The sequence below is a fragment of the Ischnura elegans genome, assembly GCF_921293095.1.
Source record: "Ischnura elegans chromosome 13 unlocalized genomic scaffold, ioIscEleg1.1 SUPER_13_unloc_3, whole genome shotgun sequence".
Taxonomy (NCBI): Eukaryota; Metazoa; Arthropoda; class Insecta; order Odonata; family Coenagrionidae; genus Ischnura; species Ischnura elegans.
Window position 1 is genome coordinate 4,211,543 of NW_025791659.1, and position 26,271 is coordinate 4,237,813.

Below are 26,271 nucleotides of genomic sequence, written 5' to 3' on the forward strand. Positions count from 1 at the left end.
AGATTTTTAATGTTTGGTGAGTGTTCCTTTAACAGAGGTGACTTCAATCCAAAGCACGTCTCCTGGGGAGCTTCAATGATGACTTTTTCTTAAAGAGAATTCCTTTTCATTGCAAAGTAATATTAGTAATGCAGTTGATCTAACTTCACAACATATTAAACTTGAAGTACCTCTGGGATACATGATGTTGCCTTCACTACGAGCAATGTAACTCCCGTTTTAAGTCTTTTGTTTCTGGCCACCATTTTCAAGTACATATCTGCTAAAGGACTTTTTGCATTGCCAGTCCAAAAAGGGCAACCACTGAAACCTCTTCAGACTTGCAAATAAGCGGTTTGGCTTATGGCAGAAAAAGCACACACACAAGAAATAAACCACGGAAAATAAAACTCTCCAAAAAATGCGTCAGCTTCCTCGTATATGAGAAACCACAATTGGCAAATAATCTTCAAGACCATCCAGCTCTCTTGTAAATCAAGATTCAAACCTTTACAAAATTTATGAATTTCCAACTCTGCAGATGTAACTAAACCCTGGCTGTATGAACAAAGTCCCTCTGACAAGCATGAAACTTGAAAACATGCCACTCTTCTCCACCGAAATGCAATAACCCCCTTCAATACTTCAAGATACCGTATTTCTCCGAATATAGTCCCGCCCCCTAATGTTGAGGTTAAGTTTCGGGAAAAGTTAAAAAGTTACTTTTACCACGGATATTTTTGGAAAAAAACGGGGGCCTATATTCAGACATTTACGGCATTTGTTTCTGCACTTGTTCCGCTTGTCTACTGGTAGTGACCTATGATTACAAGGAATTGAACTAGGATGTAACCATGGATCATAAAGTTACTTAAAAAATTAATTCTCCTTCAGCTCAAATACTTTAAATAGCGTGAAATAAAAGGTAAAAGAGGGTACACATTTCCAACAGGATAACTAATGCATATCCAACAGTGGGGACAGTTATCTTAAAGACTATTGTAGAGTAATTTGTGCTCTGATATTGTTTCCTTGCATAAGTCGAAGCCTATCTGTCCAGTACATCATGTCATTTTGCATGCTTCTAAGGCCTTAAAAAAGATGTCATATTTTCCCTCCACCAATAACAACTTATTTTTAAGCCTTTCTTCCCAGTGCCTACAATAGGTAGACATTTTCTGTGCTACGAGTGGCATTAAAACGATTTAAACCTCTCTGTGCTACTTCATCTTTAGGGTGAAGTTACCCTGTTATTTTCGTCCCTCAGATTTGCGACTTGAATTCAACTAGGTGCCCATCCCTTACCCCAACCACTGGGTAAAATATGGACATGCACTCCATCATAAGCCACCTATCACAAGAAATCTTCCATTCTTCCAGAAAAAAATGAAATCTATGGAGGAGTATACATAGAAAGCCAAAAGCAACTAATGCCTCATGGGAGTCAATATTGAGCAGTACTATCCATCTGTGGGGACACCTCAGTGAAGAAATGCTAGTGCATTGCTCAAGCGTATAAGACCTGTGGCTAGCTGTTCAGCTGCATAAGCTGTTGTGGTTTCATATATACACCTCCTTCTGTGTCGTGAAATCAGTATCATCTATGTGAGCAAACTGCTAGGGAGTACAATCTAACCCAGCCAACTACCACAGCTACTTGGCTTTCCTTACAAGCTGAACGTCTGCACGGTTCATAAGTATGGTAAGTAAAAATAATTTGACAATGCCCAAGAGTAGCTCAGAGTAACCACTATTGTTGATAGTTCTTAAAAAAGTTTTAGTCCAAAAGTGAAACACTAAGAAAACTTACCCCTATGAAAAAATTGTATAACCCTGTTTCAAATTTTTCATAGGGGAATACATATGGTTGTTTACTAGCATGAACTCATGACCTTCTCACTGTTAACCCAACTCTTTCTCAACCCTTTTGCTCACATTTTGGTGGTGTCCTATTCACATATCTGCTCTATTGTCAATCTGGAACCAACTGCGTGCATAAGAAGCAAAAGAAGCGACCCTGCCTACTTCCACGGCTATCCTTATTTTACCTTCCGTCAGGTGCAGTGTGCCTGATGGAAGCAAAAAAACATTAACTCATGGCATGGCTCAGTGGTATGCCTTTAAAGTAAGTGTAAAGCACCATTATTAGTGCAAAGAAACACTTAATTTATGCCTTATCTACTTTGTAGATACTCCTTCAGACACAATCATATAGCCCCGGACTGATCCAGCTAGGTGCGATTTGATGTGATCTTTTGGCTATAATTTTTTATTTTATGTAATGTAATTAAGCATACAAGATCAGGGTTTCTTCATTTTCTAGCTAATTTATCAAATAATTCTATAATTTTGTTTTATTGTGCTATTACTTTGCTTTGTAATGCTGAAAAATATGCAGCCTTTCTCAGGGATGCTGACTTACAAAAAATATTGGGGGGGGCAAACAGGGGCCCAATCTTGCCCCGAGAAATTTTATAAGTAGTGAGTTTAAAGTCTTTTTAAGCATTTTGGAAGAGTCATATGATCAACGTTAGTACTTGGATAACTTGAATATCGATATCTGGTCACTACAGGGAAAATCAACAACCCTGACACATTTCCTCGCACTCATAATGAAGTTTTGAGGAGGCTCAGGCCCAATGGAGTCGGCGCCTCAGGCTTTTCTGTCAGCTTCGAGAAGTAATAGGCTGCATAGAGCATTTCATAACGAAAAGTTACTGCAAGCATCAAGGGTCTATGCCGTCTAGTCTCGTGGAAAAATAAAAACAAAGTGTCGCTGTGCCTGTCAGATCCATTGTGCCTGGCCGAGGGTTAAGATGTGAACATCTGCACGGTTCTTTTTATGCCTCGGCCCTTCCACCTAGGCCACGAATGAACTCCATCTGAATGAACTTCATTCCTGTGTCTACTTGTACCATCTCCTGCTGCTCCTTCTCAACTTGCCTCCTTTCAAGGAAACAACAGCTCTCTCTTCACTCCCTCAATCATAATGTGAACTTCCCCTGGCTCTCTTGTATCATTTAGAAAAACTCATCTTCCTTAAGACAGAGTGAAATACCGCTTTAAGAAATTATCATAGTCGCTTCTTCACTTTTTAGTGGATGAACAACCACCGAAGAGCATATAAGTATTAGTTGAACTTTCTGGTGGATCTCATTAATCTACAGGAGCAATTTTTCATAGTTTATATCCAACGTTTATAATGAGTTCATTTTGGATTTTAAAGCTGCCGATACCCCTATGAAAAAATTGTATAAAACCGTATAAAATTTCTATACAGTTTATACAGGTTGTATACAATTTGTATACATTGTATACAAATTGTATAAACTGTATTAATTCACATGCTGTATACAGCATATACATTTTGTATACAATGTATACAATTTGTATACAATGTATACAATTTGTACACAATGTATACAATTTTCAATGATGCATCAACATCCCGAAGCCACTTCTGACTTAAAATTACATCCAAATAATTACAGCGAGAAAGAGTACATACCTCACAGTTTTTCGTAGGGGTGAAATGTTTTCTTCTTATCGCCCAAATGCACTTCTTCTTCAACTCAGGATCTTTTGGAGAGCTAAAAACTTGAACCATATGTCCCGGAGTTTCCATTACATCCCGACAATACACACACGAAAGGCATTTCTAACAAAAATATCTCACAAACACGTTTCTGAAGCCCAGTGAATGAAATTAAAGAATAAGGGAAACTTCACCATTACCAGACACTCTATTCTTCACTAACTTAACCACAAAAATCCCTGAAATGTAGTGAGACGTGACGTAAACGACGCGATCTCCAACGGCTTGTGAAGGCATGTGATCTTTCTAGGAGGATAGGGCACGATGGCACCAGATGGCACCACCCGCGAAAGAAAATAGTCCCAGACCGAATACAGTTTTATCGATGAGATACAATTTTATCGATGCATATGAATTTGCCAGTCCTCTTGCATCTTTTTTCGTCATTAAAGGAAATAAAGAAACAAAACCTTCTAAGTAACTTCCTAAGCGCGATTTTTGTATCTTGATTGTCCACCCTCGTATTTAGGTACGAAAACTTCCTGTGCCGTCTGGGTACCTGGGGTAAATAGTGCTAGTGTTTTGATAGCTAGTAATATTGCATTATTAAATTAAATGATATTAGCCGTTGGACTCTATGCAAATTCTATCGAAAATTATTTAAATAGAAGCTTTGGGAGGCTGTGGGATAAAATTTATAGCCATCTAAACGATATTTTAATATAAAAGTTATCGAAAAAAATATGTCGTTTAAGTCACAATGCTACATTTTCTGTGATTAAAAAAATTGAAAAATGATCATGCTTTCAGCTGTTTATTTATTTTTTCCTACAAAATGATGTATGATATATTGTTGTTAATTTATAATTTCTTCCTGGATGCTTTCAGCCAATACTTCCATGGGCATTGCTGAGAGGGAGTTAAGGGCCAGGTTGGAAATGATGGAAGAGGAGAGGAACTATTTACGAAGATAGTATGAAATGAAGATAAAAAGATCCCTGGAGAAGGATAAAATAACAAAAGATAGACTGAGGCAAGCTGTGGCTGCTAGAAAACTAGCGGAAGCACAACTGAAATAGTTTTGTGGGAAACGTGACCCCTAATTTGTAAATTTTATTTTTATAAAATATATTTAAAAATTTTAAGATTTGCATATAAATTTATTCCTTCAACTCGTTAATTCCTATCATGAAAACATGAGATAATGGCTGAACTTAAGGAAATCGGTGCCTGTTATTAAGGGAATTGGATTTGGAACAAGTTTTGGTATCTAGCAACAGCCAAAAAACATAATAGACTACAAAGTTGAATAGTGGTAGGTCAAGGTACCTAATTCGCACTGGTGACCAAAAGCACCAAGATACAAATTTTTTGTGGCGCAAACACTGATAACTGAGACTGAGGAGGTAATGTAGCGAAATAAAAACCAGATAATGTGGCCGTTGTGTTTTAAAGGTTTAAGTAATTGCATTCCTAAGATCGAATAATACAACTAGTACGCCGTTGGATAGATTTCCTGTTTCCGTCCTTGCTGTCATTTTGATGGCGACGTTTCACCAACTGTGCTGAAGGTGTCCTCAGGCCAGGCTGAGTTGCCCGATGTTTATACGGTGGCGGCAGACTGAGGGAGCGCTTGCCCGTCGCTGATTGGTCCCTATACGGGGCAGGGGGGGTCCTTCTGGGGTCCAGAAACAAGCGTGGTGCTGGAAATTCCAGATGCTGGAAAGGGTGTAACCGTATTCCTGATTCATATGTTATGGTATTTTGGTAATTTACACCGATTCTCTGATTATTCTACTACGATATATTGCATTTCTTTGGCCAAGAATTTTGCTTTATCAAAATTGATTTCATGACCTGGCTCTGACAAGACATGTTGAACAATTTCTGATTTCTCTTCTTGTCTTGCATCTACTTCTTCAGTGTTCGAGCATTTTCTTTTATTCAGCATTGTATGACCCTTTTAGTTTGTCCTACGCATGATTTCACACAGATGTATTGAACCTCGTATACACTCTAACCTGAGATTCACTAAGGAGCGACGAAATGAGGCCGCACCATCTCAAGCAGAGGCCCTCTCACGGCTTCCTTAGGAAACCGGTACCGCTGCAGGAACTCAGTATCTCTAAAAAAAATCGAATGGATTTTGCGCATCACGGACGTAAAACTTCTTCAATCTCAGATGTTGGCTCGCTAATCTATCGAGACGACGAACAAAGGCCTCCAGGCTGTCCATCCTCGTCAAAGATAACCCACATCACGGATAAATGGGAAAATATGAACGTGTATTCAGCGAGGTGATACACAAGAAAAGGTTGAGATGAAAGGGACATGGTGAAATTAATGAAAATGGGTGAAAACGAAACTATTTTTGAATGGGCAAATGAGCAATATGACAGAATGAATAAGTTGTATGCTATGAATTAATATGGAAGTGAATAAAGGCATAAATGAGTAACTTTTTAACGAGAGCACAACAGCAACGAACGTATTGGAACAAGCAGCAACACGAAGTCAATAAAATACGAAAGCAACTAAAGATTTCTGCTTACAATTCCAGTAGTACCTGTTTTCTCCGCTTCATGCATATGTCGCAAGGTAAGGCTCACTCCGCTCCCATTGTAGGGGACTGCAAGGGGGCCCCTACAGCCTAGGGGACGACTATTAATACCAGATTTGTGCGTGGGGGACTGTAAGGGGATACCTAGAGCTAGGGGACCCCTGGGGGTCGACTATTAATACGGCCCTAATTGTTGAATTAACCGAAGGTTTTGTAAAAACATGTTAGAACCCAGGCTATCTTTAGTTTGTTTTGGAGCTGCAATGTATATCCATTCTGAAATAACCGCCGCACGAATTCTAATATCGATGTGTCGATGCGATTTGAATTCGTCTTTTGAGTCGAGTTGCCAATCGATTAGTTCATGAGCGGGAGCATGCCGGAAAATTGTGTTGATGACGGAAAGTAGACAACTCTCAATTTTGTGTGCTTTGAGAGGTAGTATTCTCGCTATTAAACATTCCTTTTGGATTTATTTTGATTCCGGAAATATTTCTTGTCGAGGTTAGTAGTTTTTTGTTTGTAAGAAGTTAGTGGTTAAGCAATGTAAGTACCTAATTTGTGTTGTTGTTGTCCCTAAACTAAAGACGTTATCCTGCTTATTTGCTAAATAGGTTTTAAGTTGCTGCTGGATCCTTTATTTCCTATCAAGTAAGTTGAGAAAATTATTGGATAATTTTTTTACTGTGAGGCCCTCGCCCTGAATTCGTATTCGTGTATAATATCCATATTGTTGGCGGAGAGCCATGTGCGATTTGCTAGTGTGTTTGAGTGATGATGGGCCTCTAACAATGCGCAATTTCATGTAAGAACCTCATAGTAATGTCAAGTGTACAATTAATCTTGTTCAAAGATTATTTTGCTTGGTGTGAATAGCTAGTTTCTGTAGTATATGTATGGGTACGATATAAACATTTAGCGACGGTTCGATTACGTTATGAAAGTGTAACATGAAGTAGCATTGTGTGTTCCGGAGAAGAACAAACTGTGTTTATTTGGTGTAGGACTTCCTTCAAGTCTATGTTAGTTGTTTTTTGGGTAAAATGTTAGATGTTAGCATAATTATATTCGTGTGTTAATTTTGTCATTTAAAAGGAGAACTTAATGTATCCGACTTGTTAGCAAAATAGATGTTGAGATATCCTGTATTTTTATGACATCGTCACCGACTTCTTATTCTTGTATCATATCCAAATTTATGGTGGAGAAAATTGCGCGATTTGCTATAGTGTGCTTTGTTGTTTATGGATCTCATTAGAAATGCATAATTTCATGTCAGCACCTCATAGTAACACATGCAAGTGGTCTCTCATATGTCAAGATTGCTTTCTTCGTGTGATAGCAAGTATTCCGTCTTCTAGGTAATTTCTCCATATTTCCGGTGCAACCGCGTCGGTTTGTTGGTGATGACAACAGTTTCGCTGGCACTGCTGCCAGCGTCTTCAGGTCGAAGATGATGCCGGTCCACGATTTTCGTCCTCCTTATATAGGGGGTCAGTCCCGCCAGTTGTGGCTGCCGCTCTCCTATTGGTCCGCCTAATGAGCCTCCTCCAATGGGCATCCAGATGGTGGCCGTCGTCTCTGTTAAAATTGTCCGTCCGGGCTATCTCAATGGATTCGCGGATGAGTCTGGGAAAATATCTGCCTTCTTTCACTATTATCCTGGCGTCGTCAAACTTAATGTCATGTCCCGGGGTCCAGGCGTGCTCCAGTCCAGCTCCAGCAGCGCCGAGCACGCCTGGACCCCGGGACATGACATTAAGTTTGACGACGCCAGGATAATAGTGAAAGAAGGCAGATATTTTCCCAGACTCATCCGCGAATCCATTGAGATAGCCCGGACGGACAATTTTAACAGAGACGACGGCCACCATCTGGATGCCCATTGGAGGAGGCTCATTAGGCGGACCAATAGGAGAGCGGCAGCCACAACTGGCGGGACTGACCCCCTATATAAGGAGGACGAAAATCGTGGACCGGCATCATCTTCGACCTGAAGACGCTGGCAGCAGTGCCAGCGAAACTGTTGTCATCACCAACAAACCGACGCGGTTGCACCGGAAATATGGAGAAATTGGAACCTGAACACCGCGGAAATCTACGTAGTCACATTCTAGGTAATGTTATATGCATTTCGGAGTTGTTTGGCCCTACCATAATGATATTATGTGTTCTAAATGTTCGCAGGTATGTACTATACGTGATGCTATCATACTGTTTAGTCCTATCATCTTATGTGTCATGAAATACCATTATTAGTAGGAATACGGTGTGTATTAAAATCCTCACCTGGCGATTCATGTATCACATTCTTCTCTCTCAACGTCGCGGACATATTCAAACTCTCGCATTTTCAGCCTTAAAAACTTCATATATTTGTATATATTTGATTTGTAATATCTTATGAAAACTAGCGAAAGCATGAAAATCTAAACCGGAAATCTCTACCTTCAGCAAATATAATTGATTATAGGCGTTATTATCTATGAGAAGTTTAAGATCTGAATCTTCTGTTTATAACATAGAGGTGTGTAAGAACGTAGGATCTGTTTAGGGATGTGACATCAAGAAATATAAAATATAATTCGAGTTTGATTTGAACGTTGATATCTGTTTCTCCAAAAATTTGGTTTTCACCTCGACAGTTTTATGAGTGACATGGTTTACGACGACTAAGTGCTAAAGTCTGAGTAATAATTCATGAAAATATAAGCTTTTTATGTTCAGCTTAATGTATCAAGATGGTTTATATGGAGAGCATTGGGGTTCCGTAGTATATCCCGTTTAAAAGTATGGGCTGATATATCAAATAATAAGCGAAGAGATGGCGTAATTGGTAATTACATAAGTTTATTTATTAAAAACAATTTATGGTTGACTCGATTCTAGGTTTCATGAATTAGAATGCCTGTTTATACCTGGCAAATTATTTGAGTTTCTTTTCAGTTGCCATCATGAAGTGCGTATTTCCAATTGTTTATAATGCATCTTTTAATGTTGAGTTTTGTGGTATCACCATGACATTTGCTTTTAAACTGCCCATTATTATTTTGTGGTTGTGACTTTACTTTATTGAGGGGTGATTGATGCTCTTTCCATTTGCCATCGTGAAGTATCTATTTCCATTTGTTCATAATGCAATATTAGTGTTGAGTATTGGGTATTTTAATGACATTTGCTTTTGGACTGCCTGATGATGTGTTCTAGTGAACATGCTTTTGGAGTGCTTATAGATGTTCCTTTTATTGCCATCATAGAGATCATATTTTTGTTTGATCTTAATATTTATTTTAGTGCTGATTTTTGGGGGATGCTAATGGCATTGCTTTTAACCTGCACGATCATTTTGTAAAATAGAAGGTGCCTCATTAGTGCTGATGGATACTCTTTTTAATGGAGAGCATGATGTCAATGTTGTGTGTGTCTTTGTTGCTCTATATAGTACAGAGCAAACATAATGAAGATACAATTTTGCATGTTCCACAGGAGTTTTAATTAACGACCCAGATTTCGACTGTACACTATGTCATTATCAAGTGTTTTGGACAAACAAAAGATTTCTCAGTACATAGTGTACTGTCAAAACCTGGGTCAGTAATTAAAATTCATGCGGAACATACAAAAGTGTGTCTTCATTGTTTCCTGTCACCAAGTTCCGCCAAGTATCGCCTTCCAGCCTTAAGTTGAATAGTACAGAGTATATGAGGAATCTAATGACAGTGGCTTTATAAACGAATTTTACAAAAGAGGATCTTCCAATTTAAACGAGTTTTCACCCACCATGCATTGAAATGGGTTTACAAAAGTCTCCACTCACGTTGGTGACGAACAAATTGATATGAGTTTCATGGGGAAATAAGCTGTGATTAGGTTTATCAACTGAAATTTGCATTTGGGATGATGTTATTTATCAAATTCATAGCTCCTCAATATTATTCCTTGCATTTGCTATTTCATTGTGCAAAATATTGGGAAAAAGAGGATTATGGAAAAGAGTGAAGCACAGTGGACATTTTTGAAAGTCAATTAAAAGGGGTGACTGGAGAGACAATAGAATTGAATTCTATGGTATGGAATTGGGCACCCTCAGTGCATTCCTCTTTGCCTATTAACTGCCAGAATATTTTGTATAATAGAACATGCCTTCTTAGTGCTCATTGGGGCTCTTTTAAATTGTCATACTGAAGTGCCTTTTTTCCAATTGTTCTTGAAAAATTCTCTTAGTGCTGAGTTACTAGGAGTGCTCATTATATTTCCCTTAAGGAAGCCTGAATGTTTTGAATGGTGAATTTGCTTTCCAGGTTTTTAAGGATGCTCTCTTTAATTGCTTACATGAAGAATATTCCTTTACCTTGCTTTGCTTAATTGCATCTTCAAATTTGAGGTCAGGGATGCCAATATAACGCATCTGCAACTTATCATCAGCAATTCCCAATGCAATTTTCAATTCCCGGTACAACCATCGAGCAATTACAATAGCATTATAATGATGCAGTCCTGTGACTGGCCTACCCTTTTATCTCTGCCTCAATTCTCCAGTCTTATATCAGCACGCTTCCTGAATATCTATACCTTCTAATTTGCCTTATCTTTTCCTCATTGATGATAACAGTCACGTTTCCATAGTCATTTACCCTCCCAACTTTCGTTTTCACTACATATGCTTTAATCCCATTTTCTTTCATTCCTTCCTCTAAACTATTTCTCATTATTTGAAGCTTCTGATTGTCATTGGCCAGAATCTCCATGTCATCGGCAAACCTGATGCATTTTTCATTGCATCCTACATTCCCTTCTCATTTTACATTCTTCGTGGTTTTTCTCGCCATCTCCTCCATGTATATGTCAAGTATTGTGAGTGAAAAGCAGTAGCCCTGGCCTACTGCCCGGCACAGATTCATACATCCAATTTCATAGCTACCGTCTGGTTTTGTACAATTCCCTTATCAGCCTACCATCCTTCCAGTCTACTTTCTTTATTTTAAGAATATCCAATAGCTTATCCCATTTTTTCCTGTCAAATGCTTTTTCCAGATCCATAAAGCCAAAGCTAACATCTTTTCCTCTTCCCCAGTATTTTCCTCCGATGTTCTTAGCTGTGCAATAGTGTCTATGGTACCCCTACGTCTTCTGATAGTCCCCTGGACGTATACCGATATTAAATATGTTGTTACACAATTCTACTACTTCTTGTTGACCTTCTAAGCACGTAAATAATTCAATAGGAAGCTCATCTATGCCCATTGTATTACCATTATTTATGTATTTCATTGTTTGTGCTATCAATTTTAACGAGCATTGGCTTCATATTTTTGTTTGATTGTAGTTGATAGACATAATGTCTTATTGTTAGAGCAAATTAAAGATGCACACATAACAAAAGGGGTGGCCCATGTTGATTCTTTGAGGCCGGTATATTGCCTTCTATCTAATGGCTTTGGTTATTAACCAAAGTGCTATTATAAATTAGACCAGCATAACTATTTATGTGATTGAACCATAAAAATTCTTTTCTAGGGCTCCCAGCTGGTGGAAGGAAGTTTAGGGAAACATCTAAGTATTCCTGCCTCAGCCTCACTGACCGTCATTTAATCTGAGAGTGGAGCATCTCATGCAGGGGAATGAAGAAATGTGATTAATGAAGATAAGGAAAATCGTGGAACTGTTCTTGCTGATAAGTTAATATCTTGCTCAATTCCTTATACTGGACAAACAGACATCCAAAATCAGTGGAGGCAGAGTCACAAGGTCTGTTGCGAGGTGTGGTAGTGATTGTGATGCACCAATTATCCCTAATGCCCTCAGGATGATTAGAATAAGTAAAAAGAGGAGCAGTTGTGTAGAGGCAGTCATGGGGAGCAAAGATGAGTTTAGTAATTGTGAGAGGAAAACTGCTGTAAATGGACAAATTTCAAACGAAACTTCATATAATTGCTACCACTGTACCAGTGGATACAGCAGCAAAAGGAAGCTCATCAAACACCTTGAAACTCATTTTGGTGCCAGCAATTTAGTCGTGGATGATGAGTCATCCGATGTGCCAGATATAAAAGGTGCAAATAGAAAAAGACAAGGGCTGAGGCGAAAAGGAAATGGGTCTCTTAAGGAAATAGCTGAAGGAATACCTGAGAAAGGAAAGGCTAGGAAAGGGAGACGATCAATTAAAGAAGCTAAACCATGTGTAGAAAGTGTGTCCTCGAATTCCTCCTCTTGTACTAGAATCATCAAAATTGATAAGTGTTCAAGTGCAAGAAAGAGGCCTTATTCATGTAGTGTGTGTAATAAGTGTTTTACTAAATCTTCTACTCTCACCAATCACATGCATATACACACAGGGGAAAAGCATTATTCCTGTAGTGTATGCAATAAGTCTTTCTCTCAGAGTAGCACCCTGAACACCCATATGCATACCCACACTGGAGAGAGGCCTTATTCATGTAAAATATGCTTTAAATCATTCAGTCATAGTAGTAACCTTACTGTGCATATGCGTTTACACACAGGAGAGAAGCCTCATAAATGCAGCATCTGCAGTAAGTCTTTCTCTCAGAGTGGCACCCTCAACTCCCATATGCATACCCACACAGGAGATAGGCCTTACTCATGTAAAATATGCTTTAAATCATTTAGTCGTAGTGACCACCTTACCCAGCACGTGCGTTTACACACAGGAGAGAAGCCTCATAAATGCAGCATCTGCAGTAAGTCTTTCTCTCAGAGTGGCACCCTCAACACCCATATGCATACCCACACAGGAGATAGGCCTTACTCATGTAAAATATGCTTTAAATCATTCAGTCGCAGTGATGTTCTTACCCAGCACATGCATGTACACACGGGAGATAAACCTTATTCCTGTAGTGTCTGCAGTAAGTCTTTCTCTCAGAGTGGCCACCTCAACAACCATATGGTTACACATACAGGAGAGAAAGCCTATTCATGTGACATTTGCTGCAAATCTTTCCCTCATAGTTCCTCCCTCACTGTACACATGTGTACCCACAATGGAGACAAACCGTATGCATGCAATGTCTGCAGCAAGTCCTATTCTCACAAGTCCACCCTTGACCTTCACTTTCGTGCACATACAGGGGAGAAACCCTTTTCATGCAGCGATTGTGGGAAATCTTTCTCTCAGAAAGGCAACCTCGTGAGACATTTCCGTACACACATGTGAGGGACATTATTCTTCCAGTTGTATGATGGGTAAACCCAGATTCATCGCTTATATGCACGCATCATGCATATTTGCAGGAAGGAAAGGTCTTATAGATTTCATGATTGTTTTAATTTTACCTTAAGAAAATCACTATTGAGGAGCCGCATAATTAATTCTCACTTTTGCAAGTAGTGTTTTATTGTGATGACTAAATTCCATGTATATGGATTGCAACACAGTGTAATGAATGCTCAAAGTAGTGGTGCATTTCTGATTTGCAATTTTACTGAGATATTTAGCAATAAAGTGCAAGGCCACCCACTGCCACACTCTGAATAAAGGCAGTATGCGAGTAACTATTACTCAATATTGTCTTCTTTAAGGTGTAATTTCCTTTATCATATCCTTAATATGTCTCAATGTTGATTTATTATGAATGCAAGGTTTGATGGGTTGAAATCGTGGAAATTGTGTCCATAGCAGAAAAAGATATAGTGACATTAATGAATAGATGTGTTGTATTAAAAGAAATTATTAATATGATTTTCAAATATGTTTGCTCTGCCAATTTTTTAATCGTAAAATATCATTTACTATTGATAAATATTGTCACACTACTGTTACAATTTTCTATTACTGCAAAAATTTATTTTTTGCCTCATCGTAATTATTTCAATATAATCAATCCTTTGTATGCCTGTCATTTAAATTTTCCAGACTGTATCTTCAGAATATTTTTCTCATTTTAGATCAATTTGATGGTAGATTAGGATTGACGAAGTGTGAAACCTCAGGCACTTGACTTATGGATGTGCTTTATGGTTGCTGCTACTATATGCTTCTCATTAGCTTAGTCATTGTTGTGTTTTTGGATGAATTGTACATTACTTTAATGATGCTACTATCCTTGTTAATCAACTGAAAATAAGATTCTGTATTGTAACGGCAGCGCTAATTATCATTTATGAGTAGCACTTGTCCCAATTCCTACCCTTTCCTTTTTTGACTATTTGAGTGTGTTTGGCATAAATGTAATTTATTTCATGTATGCATATTTTCATCGAAATTTGCTCAACTTGTGCTCAGAGAAATATGTTGAGCATATTTTCAAGGGAATATGTGAAAAATGTGTTCAGAATTTTTTTTTACGACTTATTGAGGGCATACGTTCAGGATTATATGTACCTTTTTTCAATGATATGTACTTCCTTCATCACGTTCACTGCATCATTCTCAAAACATGCATGATACGATAGGCCATGTACAAGCACAGTCATGTCATGTAGAATATTTGGAGCATATTCGTATTTTCTGAGCATATTCAGTATATCTTAGAGTAATCTGCAATAGCTAACCTATAATCAATTGGTACCTAGGTTAATTATAAGCTTAATTTGAATTATTATGGAGATTATGGAAGGCTTCCGCGGTGCGCTGGTAATGTAGGCTGCATTTTCTGGGTTTCACCACGTCGTGGTTGTGTGGGAGACAGCAGTTTCTCCTGCATTCCAGCAGGCGTCTTCAGGTGGAAGTGATTATGCCGTGTTTTGGCCACCATTATACATGCAGCCGTGTGGTGTATGTTCTCCCTGATTGGTCGCCTTGCCACTAATACTATAGGAGTATGGGCGTGCAAGTATCAGTCTGAATGTGTTGCCTTTCGCTAGACTCCGTGGCCGAGTTCCAATTACAGCATGGAATTCCTATTAAGGATGCATTTATTTCCCTGATAATATGGTTTCGTCTGCCCGTTATACCGAGCTGAAACCTAGGTATGCAGGGTAGGAACTGTGGCACTATGGGTATAGGAACCTGGTGTCCCACGCCGCCATCTTAAGTCATTGTCACCTCGTGTTCCTCAGCCTTCCTGCTTGGACGTCCTCATGGTTAATAAGTGGTTATCATTCACTGAAGATATAATCAGTTCTCATAAGAACTCTCTTGATTCATTATCATATTATCATCTTTTCATTACTCATTTATCAAACATACATTCACTCTCATCAAACTTCATATTTTTCGCCTTCAATTTGATTCCACTTCCATCGCATTTTTCATTTCCATCGGTTATGTTTCATCTCTAATTTCATTTACGTATTCGTGAATTGCTGTGTTGTGATTTTCACTTTCGTTTTTCGTGAGTGATATTCACTTTGGCTTTAATGGTTGAATTTCACTCTACTGCAGTCACGTGTCCATTTTGTGTGTCACATTTGCTGGACTCTACCGCAAGATTTTGCCGGAACTTTTTAAAGATAAGTGTATGCTATTATACCCTTATTGTGAATTGTTTGTCACCTCCTGCTAAAGCTGTTGATCTAGCTTGCATTGTATCATGTATTTCTGGTCACACATTAACAATTTACATCGCTACATTGGTTCCAGGTCATAGCCATTAACAACATACATTGGTTTACGTTTGGAAAAAAAATTATAGACTAGAAAAGAGCTTAGATACCTGGGAATCAACTCTATAACAGAAATGTAAGTAGATACGTTTATTAATATTTGTCATTACGATTAGTACTGGTATTGTGTGGTATCGTAAAAGTTCTCGCATAATTGCTGCTAATGAACTGATCGTACATATCATATTAATTTTGAGTAATTCCTGCCCTAGGTAAATGCCTGGATGCAAAGTGCATGAAGCCAAATTAGTCCTTATACATTAAATCAAGAATTCGCAGCCTGTTCTAATTTTTACTCCGAGGGTCTGGATACACGTCACATTGACACGTCCAAGTTAACGTCAGTTTGTGGATTACTTTTGTGGAGCGGAAAAGAACTTGTACGAATATATGAACCAAACCATAACAGGTTCTGTTTTCCTAATACATTTCTTGTGTGAATGCATGAACGTGAAATGGAACCTGTTCCAATTTGGTTCATGCATTCGCACGTGTTCCGTTCAACAAAAATCATTCACGCAAATGGACATAATCTTGTATTTGTTAATGTATCCCGTAAACAGGCCTTTTCAACAGGTTCTATTTTCTCTTCACGCGTTCATGCCTCTAAATTTTGGGGTGGTTACACGGTGAAAGAAGGCTATCCGGGCTTCCAGCCGGGTGGTCTCTCTCCATTCTGCCACCACTCCATTTGGCACGACTTGAGCCTCGTAACATTGACGGAATAGGGAGTGACCACCCAGCTGGAAGCCCGGATAGCCTTCTTTGACTATATGGGCGGAAAAGCATAAGATATTACTTCACGGTTGAACGGTGAATTTTCCCGTTTATTCTTGCGGTCATGTTTTTACTGGTATGTGTATATAATGTACTGTGTATGACAGTAAAAATATTATAATTGCGTTCATTTTATCAGTTATAATCCATATACTGCCCTCTCTTTCATGGTATCAATTTATGATGTATTTCATGAATTATTTTGTGAATAATTATCGCAATGAAATGCTAGCAGTGAATATGAGTAGTTACGCTATGAATCGTGATAAAAGAGTTGTGTTACTCTCCGATGTGGGAACGAGTCAGAGAAGGTATAGGTAACGTATTGAGATGGCTCAAAAGGTGTGCATGGCTCGTATTGTCGTTAGTTCTTCCACTACTCTTGTTGCCACTGAAGATAATTAGCCACATTCTGTAATGGAGTGTGACCATTCATCCTAAGTGCTCTATTGAGCCTCGAGGATAATTTCATAGTGTCTCCAGCAAACCTGAGGAATTGAGGTTTAGTTATCTCCTCGATATGCCATCAATACCCACTCCAGATGGTAATGTTCCTTTGTCGTCCAGCGATGAGGATGAACTAGAGGACTGACCATATTTTGAATCAGTTAGCTGTGTGGGGTACATCAGGAGTCAGCCATGAAAAAATTAACTCTGTTGAGAATTCTTAAATCCCATCCTTGCTTTAGTACCTTTCCAAAAGACGCACGGAGGGGACAGAAAAAACTCGGGTTGATCTTCAACATAGTTGGTCTTCCACATAGTTGATAGTTTCAAAGACATTTACCCCATGGCTATTGGTATACATCATGGACCCTAGAAACCATATTCTGCCAATCACTGACTTGAGCTATTTATTATGGAGTTCAAGGCACTGCATGACAATGGAATTGTTTTTAGCAAAAAGTTGTACCACGTTCAATTACACAGTTTTGTGTGTGTTGCACCTGTACGTGCTAATATATTTAGAACTGAGGGCCATTATGGCTGTGGCACACTATGGGTGTGGGAATTGTAAAATGAAAGGATCATATGTACAGAATATGGTTGTTTTTTTGGAAACAGATGCTGAATTAAGGACCGATGCAGACTTCACCCCGCAAAGTGATGAAAATCACCTCATTGAAGTATCTCCACTAGTTAAAATTCCTGGGGTAAAACTAGTGACCCCATTTCCCTTTGTACCAATGCATCTTGCATATTTGGGTGTCATGCGCAAGATGATAGCTGCTCTAGTGAAAGGAAATTGATTTCAATTAAGGATTGGTGTGAAAACTCAAGAATATCTCTCCGATATTTTGCTAGTCTCAAGGAACTACATTCCTCATAACTTCGAGAGAAAACCACGGGCACTTAAGGATGTCATGTATTGGAAGGCTACCAGCTTTATAGACTATTTGTATTGTACATTGGACCTTTTGTTCTCAGAAACATGGGAAATTCTCAGGCATACCACCATTTTCTAGCATTCCACATTTCAATGTGGATTGTTAGCTGTGAAGAATACCTTTAATTAAATTCTCTCTTCAGTTATGCAAGGAAATTAATTTTGTACTTTATGAAGAACTTAAATGTATTGCATGGTAAACAATCTGTATCATATAATGTTCATTGTCTCACCCATCTGGCAGGTGATGTCTCCTCTTTTGGAATACTTGAAAATTTTAGCGCTTTTCACCATCGAGAATTGTTTGAGGCGCATTATAAATCTCTTGAAATGCTCTAGTGAACCCTTGTAGCAAATTTTAAAAGAAGTGAGGAAATGAATAACAGTGGGTTTATGTGGCAGATAACTGAGTTTAACATTCAGAGTAAAGAAGTACATATATGTGGAAGAAGGAATTCAAGACTCAGTGATAGGAAAGTCCTTCTACAAGTATGTGGCTTCCAGACATGTAAAAATTTCATGCAGTAGGCCAGACAATTGTGTGTTGCTGACTGATGGTGAGATTTTTACTATCACCATGATAGGCACTGTGGAATCGGAGGTTTATGTTAGGGGCCAGTCATTCCTAAACGTGAAGCCTGCATATACAGTGCCTCCAGACAGTATGCAAGTTGGCTCATTTGTTTAGAGTAAGTATTCACATTGTAAAATCATCAAGATTTGCGATATGAAGTGCAAGATGCTCAAAATACCGAGCCTGCAGTTGTAGGATCCTTTTTTGTGGCATCCTTGCTACATAAATAGCCTCTTATGAGAAATGCTTCCATGAAAACAAATGCTAAGTTAACATGGTCGGTATACTTTATTTATTGAAATTTGCTTGGAGTAAGAGTGGTGTGATTCATTGCACATAAATTATTATCAGCATGAGAACTATTTGAAGATGTTGAGGTATTGAAGGAAAAGTTATTGTATTTTCCTTTTCTATGTTTTAAAGGGAGAGGTCATGGGTAGTTGTTGAATTCGATAATTTCAACAATAAAGGAGATGCGGAAGTAGCAGCTGCGCCTTCCTCTTGGATAGTAAATTTAGAAGGAAGGCAGCTGTGTTACTATCCTGACGTGGGTAGCAGTCGCTTCAAAAAAATTTCTATCATGAATTGTCTTTAGCCTAATGTCTCTTAGCCCAGGCATGAATGTAGAATATTGCCAGGCACAAAAACAGCTATGATTTCATTTCATAAAGTTCTTCCCTTAAAGTAAGGCAGGAAAAATGCAGGAAAATAGTTTATTCTGTGAAAAAAACATGAGATTCAAGTGTTGAGTATCTGAACCAAATAGGCGAATTGCATAGACTATTTTAATATTATTTCTTCCAGATACATATGATGAAGCCTGCCTGTTTGAGAACGCTAATATTGAAACCAGTGACTCTGACATTCACAAACCCCATGGTCGTGGCCTCGGGAAAAAGAAACCAAGCAAGCGGGTTAGGGATCACATTGCAGAGGAAACGTCAAAAAGAGTTGGAAACGGAGGAGAGAGCCAATGGGAGAGGTATTTCACCTCCTCCAATATATGGTAAGGCCTGAATGACTTTTGTGATTGAATGATGACTTCAATTTAGGTTTTTCCCAAAGTCCTAACATTTTTTTAGGCATGTTATTATTGAATAGCTTAATTTTGTTTATTTGCAGTTAACATCACTGATTCCCATGAGCCTGCTACGTAGTCTTAATCTCATGTTGTGCAAGACTCATATACAGTCATGATTATGCCCAGAATTAGCAATGAGAATGATGAAATGGAGGTGGTGATTGACCATAGGGAGGGATTACCATGATGCAGCAGCCATGAAGAGATGGAAGTGATTGTTGCACATGAAATCATCGAAGCAGAAGCCGATGCACCGCCATTTTCAGTAGTACCAAAATCTGATATCAGTAAAATGTCCATGTCCCCCCTAGATCCTCCTATGTATAGGCCTACCCTTCCCTTACACTGAATAGATGTTGGACGGAGGATAGACAAATGGTAAGCGAAGAACTTCCTAGGAAGGGTTGATGAAGTATAGGCCTACATATCCCTTACCCTTGACAGATGTTGGACAAAGGGTACACAAATAATAAGCAAAGGATTTCCCAGCAAGAGTAGATGAATTATATGCCTACCCTTCCCTGGCCCTTAATAAAAGTTGGACAAAGGATAGACATACGGTAAGAAAAGTCATTCCCAGGAAGGATAGGTGAAGTATAGGCCCATCCTTCCCTCACACACAATACATGTTAGACGGAGGGTAGACGAATGATAATCAAAGAACTTCCAAGGAAGGGTTCATGAAGGTTCGTCCTTCCCTTACCCACCACGGAGTGTAGAGCACCAGTTAAATGCCAGTGCATTTCTCAAGAAATATAACCTGTGTCTTGCTGTGCAGATGCTTATGCTGTAGTCATTTCGTACTTACACCACCTTCCGTGTTGTCTTTATAGAAGCATTTGCATGCACGAATTGTAAAGTAAATGACCCAGCCAACTTCTGTGGCTTTTCGACTTACATTACTTTTAGATACAGCTGATCGTTGCACAGATAACATTGTGTCTTTGATATTCCTCTTGTGCCACGCATTGACTCCACTGCCTCCCTCCTGTATCTAGCGATTTGATCGTAGGATTCCTCATAGAATAATCCTCTGAAATAGCTGGCACAGCAATTCTTTAAATCAGGGGTCTCCAAAATACTCGTTTCAAGTATTGAATATCGTATACTTCAGTAATCGGCAAATTTAATCGCGTGGCTAATCGGAACTTGGAATGTGGCCCTCGTGGCTTAGTAAATTGGATAACCCTGGTTTTCCTGGTTTCGCTAGTGGTAGGACCCTCTTACCTTTGTGACCGTGCAGGATTCCTCATCCCATCCCTTCCTTCCCTATCCCGTCCCAGGAGGCGTCGTCGTGCTCCTATTGTGGCAGAGCCGCCTTTCTTTTTCATTCCTGTCCTCCTCCTTCTGTGGTGCAGAGGTGATAATCTTATTGCTTCAGACTTCGGCCCAGGAGAGTAGCCCTGTGAGCCCGCCCTAGGGTTTCGAATCCACTGCCTCCCTCCTGTGTCAACTTGTACCATCTCCTGCTGCTTCTTCTCAACTTGCCTCCTTTCAAGGAAACACAGCTCTCGGTTCCCTCCCTCAGTCACAGTATAAACTTCTCCTGGATCTCCTTCCTCATTAAAAAAATCTTTCACCTTCATATTAAGAGAAATACCATTTTAAGAAATCATCGTAGTCACTTCAATACTTGTTAATGATGGAGAGCCACGGGGAAGGCACGCCAACATTTTCTAAACTAAATAATAACAATATTCATTTTCGTAAATATATAATGGTTATTATTTAAATTCAGGGCACTATGCTAACCTCATCCCAAAACATCTATAACCCTGGATAAAAGCAGTTTTGATGAGATACACAGGAGAAGGCAGCCATGGCATACTTGCATTGACCAAAACCTCTCTTCGCTACACCCAACTGCTGCATCCAGATATCGAAGTTGAGGATTTTGTACGGGCTAATGCAATGAGGATTTTAGACCAATACGTCTGCTCCATATGCCACCGACCATATCAAATCAGCATTGAAGATTTTTAATGTTTGGTGAGTGTTCCTTTAACAGAGGTGACTTCAATCCAAAGCACGTCTCCTGGGGAGCTTCAATGATGACTTTTTCTTAAAGAGAATTCCTTTTCATTGCAAAGTAATATTAGTAATGCAGTTGATCTAACTTCACAACATATTAAACTTGAAGTACCTCTGGGATACATGATGTTGCCTTCACTACGAGCAATGTAACTCCCGTTTTAAGTCTTTTGTTTCTGGCCACCATTTTCAAGTACATATCTGCTAAAGGACTTTTTGCATTGCCAGTCCAAAAAGGGCAACCACTGAAACCTCTTCAGACTTGCAAATAAGCGGTTTGGCTTATGGCAGAAAAAGCACACACACAAGAAATAAACCACGGAAAATAAAACTCTCCAAAAAATGCGTCAGCTTCCTCGTATATGAGAAACCACAATTGGCAAATAATCTTCAAGACCATCCAGCTCTCTTGTAAATCAAGATTCAAACCTTTACAAAATTTATGAATTTCCAACTCTGCAGATGTAACTAAACCCTGGCTGTATGAACAAAGTCCCTCTGACAAGCATGAAACTTGAAAACATGCCACTCTTCTCCACCGAAATGCAATAACCCCCTTCAATACTTCAAGATACCGTATTTCTCCGAATATAGTCCCGCCCCCTAATGTTGAGGTTAAGTTTCGGGAAAAGTTAAAAAGTTACTTTTACCACGGATATTTTTGGAAAAAAACGGGGGCCTATATTCAGACATTTACGGCATTTGTTTCTGCACTTGTTCCGCTTGTCTACTGGTAGTGACCTATGATTACAAGGAATTGAACTAGGATGTAACCATGGATCATAAAGTTACTTAAAAAATTAATTCTCCTTCAGCTCAAATACTTTAAATAGCGTGAAATAAAAGGTAAAAGAGGGTACACATTTCCAACAGGATAACTAATGCATATCCAACAGTGGGGACAGTTATCTTAAAGACTATTGTAGAGTAATTTGTGCTCTGATATTGTTTCCTTGCATAAGTCGAAGCCTATCTGTCCAGTACATCATGTCATTTTGCATGCTTCTAAGGCCTTAAAAAAGATGTCATATTTTCCCTCCACCAATAACAACTTATTTTTAAGCCTTTCTTCCCAGTGCCTACAATAGGTAGACATTTTCTGTGCTACGAGTGGCATTAAAACGATTTAAACCTCTCTGTGCTACTTCATCTTTAGGGTGAAGTTACCCTGTTATTTTCGTCCCTCAGATTTGCGACTTGAATTCAACTAGGTGCCCATCCCTTACCCCAACCACTGGGTAAAATATGGACATGCACTCCATCATAAGCCACCTATCACAAGAAATCTTCCATTCTTCCAGAAAAAAATGAAATCTATGGAGGAGTATACATAGAAAGCCAAAAGCAACTAATGCCTCATGGGAGTCAATATTGAGCAGTACTATCCATCTGTGGGGACACCTCAGTGAAGAAATGCTAGTGCATTGCTCAAGCGTATAAGACCTGTGGCTAGCTGTTCAGCTGCATAAGCTGTTGTGGTTTCATATATACACCTCCTTCTGTGTCGTGAAATCAGTATCATCTATGTGAGCAAACTGCTAGGGAGTACAATCTAACCCAGCCAACTACCACAGCTACTTGGCTTTCCTTACAAGCTGAACGTCTGCACGGTTCATAAGTATGGTAAGTAAAAATAATTTGACAATGCCCAAGAGTAGCTCAGAGTAACCACTATTGTTGATAGTTCTTAAAAAAGTTTTAGTCCAAAAGTGAAACACTAAGAAAACTTACCCCTATGAAAAAATTGTATAACCCTGTTTCAAATTTTTCATAGGGGAATACATATGGTTGTTTACTAGCATGAACTCATGACCTTCTCACTGTTAACCCAACTCTTTCTCAACCCTTTTGCTCACATTTTGGTGGTGTCCTATTCACATATCTGCTCTATTGTCAATCTGGAACCAACTGCGTGCATAAGAAGCAAAAGAAGCGACCCTGCCTACTTCCACGGCTATCCTTATTTTACCTTCCGTCAGGTGCAGTGTGCCTGATGGAAGCAAAAAAACATTAACTCATGGCATGGCTCAGTGGTATGCCTTTAAAGTAAGTGTAAAGCACCATTATTAGTGCAAAGAAACACTTAATTTATGCCTTATCTACTTTGTAGATACTCCTTCAGACACAATCATATAGCCCCGGACTGATCCAGCTAGGTGCGATTTGATGTGATCTTTTGGCTATAATTTTTTATTTTATGTAATGTAATTAAGCATACAAGATCAGGGTTTCTTCATTTTCTAGCTAATTTATCAAATAATTCTATAATTTTGTTTTATTGTGCTATTACTTTGCTTTGTAATGCTGAAAAATATGCAGCCTTTCTCAGGGATGCTGACTTACAAAAAATATTGGGGGGGGCAAACAGGGGCCCAATCTTGCCCCGAGAAATTTTATAAGTAGTGAGTTTAAAGTCTTTTTAAGCATTTTGGAAGAGTCATATGATCAACGTTAGTACTTGGATAACTTGAATATCGATATCTGGTCACTACAGGGAAAATCAACAACCCTGACACATTTCCTCGCACTCATAATGAAGTTTTGAGGAGGCTCAGGCCCAATGGAGTCGGCGCCTCAGGCTTTTCTGTCAGCTTCGAGAAGTAATAGGCTGCATAGAGCATTTCATAACGAAAAGTTACTGCAAGCATCAAGGGTCTATGCCGTCTAGTCTCGTGGAAAAATAAAAACAAAGTGTCGCTGTGCCTGTCAGATCCATTGTGCCTGGCCGAGGGTTAAGATGTGAACATCTGCACGGTTCTTTTTATGCCTCGGCCCTTCCACCTAGGCCACGAATGAACTCCATCTGAATGAACTTCATTCCTGTGTCTACTTGTACCATCTCCTGCTGCTCCTTCTCAACTTGCCTCCTTTCAAGGAAACAACAGCTCTCTCTTCACTCCCTCAATCATAATGTGAACTTCCCCTGGCTCTCTTGTATCATTTAGAAAAACTCATCTTCCTTAAGACAGAGTGAAATACCGCTTTAAGAAATTATCATAGTCGCTTCTTCACTTTTTAGTGGATGAACAACCACCGAAGAGCATATAAGTATTAGTTGAACTTTCTGGTGGATCTCATTAATCTACAGGAGCAATTTTTCATAGTTTATATCCAACGTTTATAATGAGTTCATTTTGGATTTTAAAGCTGCCGATACCCCTATGAAAAAATTGTATAAAACCGTATAAAATTTCTATACAGTTTATACAGGTTGTATACAATTTGTATACATTGTATACAAATTGTATAAACTGTATTAATTCACATGCTGTATACAGCATATACATTTTGTATACAATGTATACAATTTGTATACAATGTATACAATTTGTACACAATGTATACAATTTTCAATGATGCATCAACATCCCGAAGCCACTTCTGACTTAAAATTACATCCAAATAATTACAGCGAGAAAGAGTACATACCTCACAGTTTTTCGTAGGGGTGAAATGTTTTCTTCTTATCGCCCAAATGCACTTCTTCTTCAACTCAGGATCTTTTGGAGAGCTAAAAACTTGAACCATATGTCCCGGAGTTTCCATTACATCCCGACAATACACACACGAAAGGCATTTCTAACAAAAATATCTCACAAACACGTTTCTGAAGCCCAGTGAATGAAATTAAAGAATAAGGGAAACTTCACCATTACCAGACACTCTATTCTTCACTAACTTAACCACAAAAATCCCTGAAATGTAGTGAGACGTGACGTAAACGACGCGATCTCCAACGGCTTGTGAAGGCATGTGATCTTTCTAGGAGGATAGGGCACGATGGCACCAGATGGCACCACCCGCGAAAGAAAATAGTCCCAGACCGAATACAGTTTTATCGATGAGATACAATTTTATCGATGCATATGAATTTGCCAGTCCTCTTGCATCTTTTTTCGTCATTAAAGGAAATAAAGAAACAAAACCTTCTAAGTAACTTCCTAAGCGCGATTTTTGTATCTTGATTGTCCACCCTCGTATTTAGGTACGAAAACTTCCTGTGCCGTCTGGGTACCTGGGGTAAATAGTGCTAGTGTTTTGATAGCTAGTAATATTGCATTATTAAATTAAATGATATTAGCCGTTGGACTCTATGCAAATTCTATCGAAAATTATTTAAATAGAAGCTTTGGGAGGCTGTGGGATAAAATTTATAGCCATCTAAACGATATTTTAATATAAAAGTTATCGAAAAAAATATGTCGTTTAAGTCACAATGCTACATTTTCTGTGATTAAAAAAATTGAAAAATGATCATGCTTTCAGCTGTTTATTTATTTTTTCCTACAAAATGATGTATGATATATTGTTGTTAATTTATAATTTCTTCCTGGATGCTTTCAGCCAATACTTCCATGGGCATTGCTGAGAGGGAGTTAAGGGCCAGGTTGGAAATGATGGAAGAGGAGAGGAACTATTTACGAAGATAGTATGAAATGAAGATAAAAAGATCCCTGGAGAAGGATAAAATAACAAAAGATAGACTGAGGCAAGCTGTGGCTGCTAGAAAACTAGCGGAAGCACAACTGAAATAGTTTTGTGGGAAACGTGACCCCTAATTTGTAAATTTTATTTTTATAAAATATATTTAAAAATTTTAAGATTTGCATATAAATTTATTCCTTCAACTCGTTAATTCCTATCATGAAAACATGAGATAATGGCTGAACTTAAGGAAATCGGTGCCTGTTATTAAGGGAATTGGATTTGGAACAAGTTTTGGTATCTAGCAACAGCCAAAAAACATAATAGACTACAAAGTTGAATAGTGGTAGGTCAA

The 26,271-nt window shown here is 38.7% G+C and overlaps 1 protein-coding gene and 1 long non-coding RNA gene across 2 annotated transcripts; both read left to right on the forward strand.

Annotated features, from left to right (window-relative positions):
- The first annotated feature begins 6,445 nt into the window (after positions 1-6,445).
- LOC124172853 lies at positions 6,446-12,029 on the forward strand. The gene is made up of 3 exons (XR_006868287.1): positions 6,446-6,578; positions 6,689-6,725; positions 11,592-12,029. It is a non-coding gene; the product is annotated as an uncharacterized LOC124172853 (long non-coding RNA).
- Positions 12,030-12,476: 447 nt separating this feature from the next.
- LOC124172852 (zinc finger protein 572-like) lies at positions 12,477-14,181 on the forward strand. Its single transcript, XM_046552354.1, has one exon. It carries the CDS (start codon positions 12,478-12,480, stop codon positions 13,249-13,251), a length of 774 nt encoding a protein of 257 aa, XP_046408310.1. The 5' UTR covers position 12,477; the 3' UTR covers positions 13,252-14,181.
- The last annotated feature ends 12,090 nt before the right edge of the window (positions 14,182-26,271 follow it).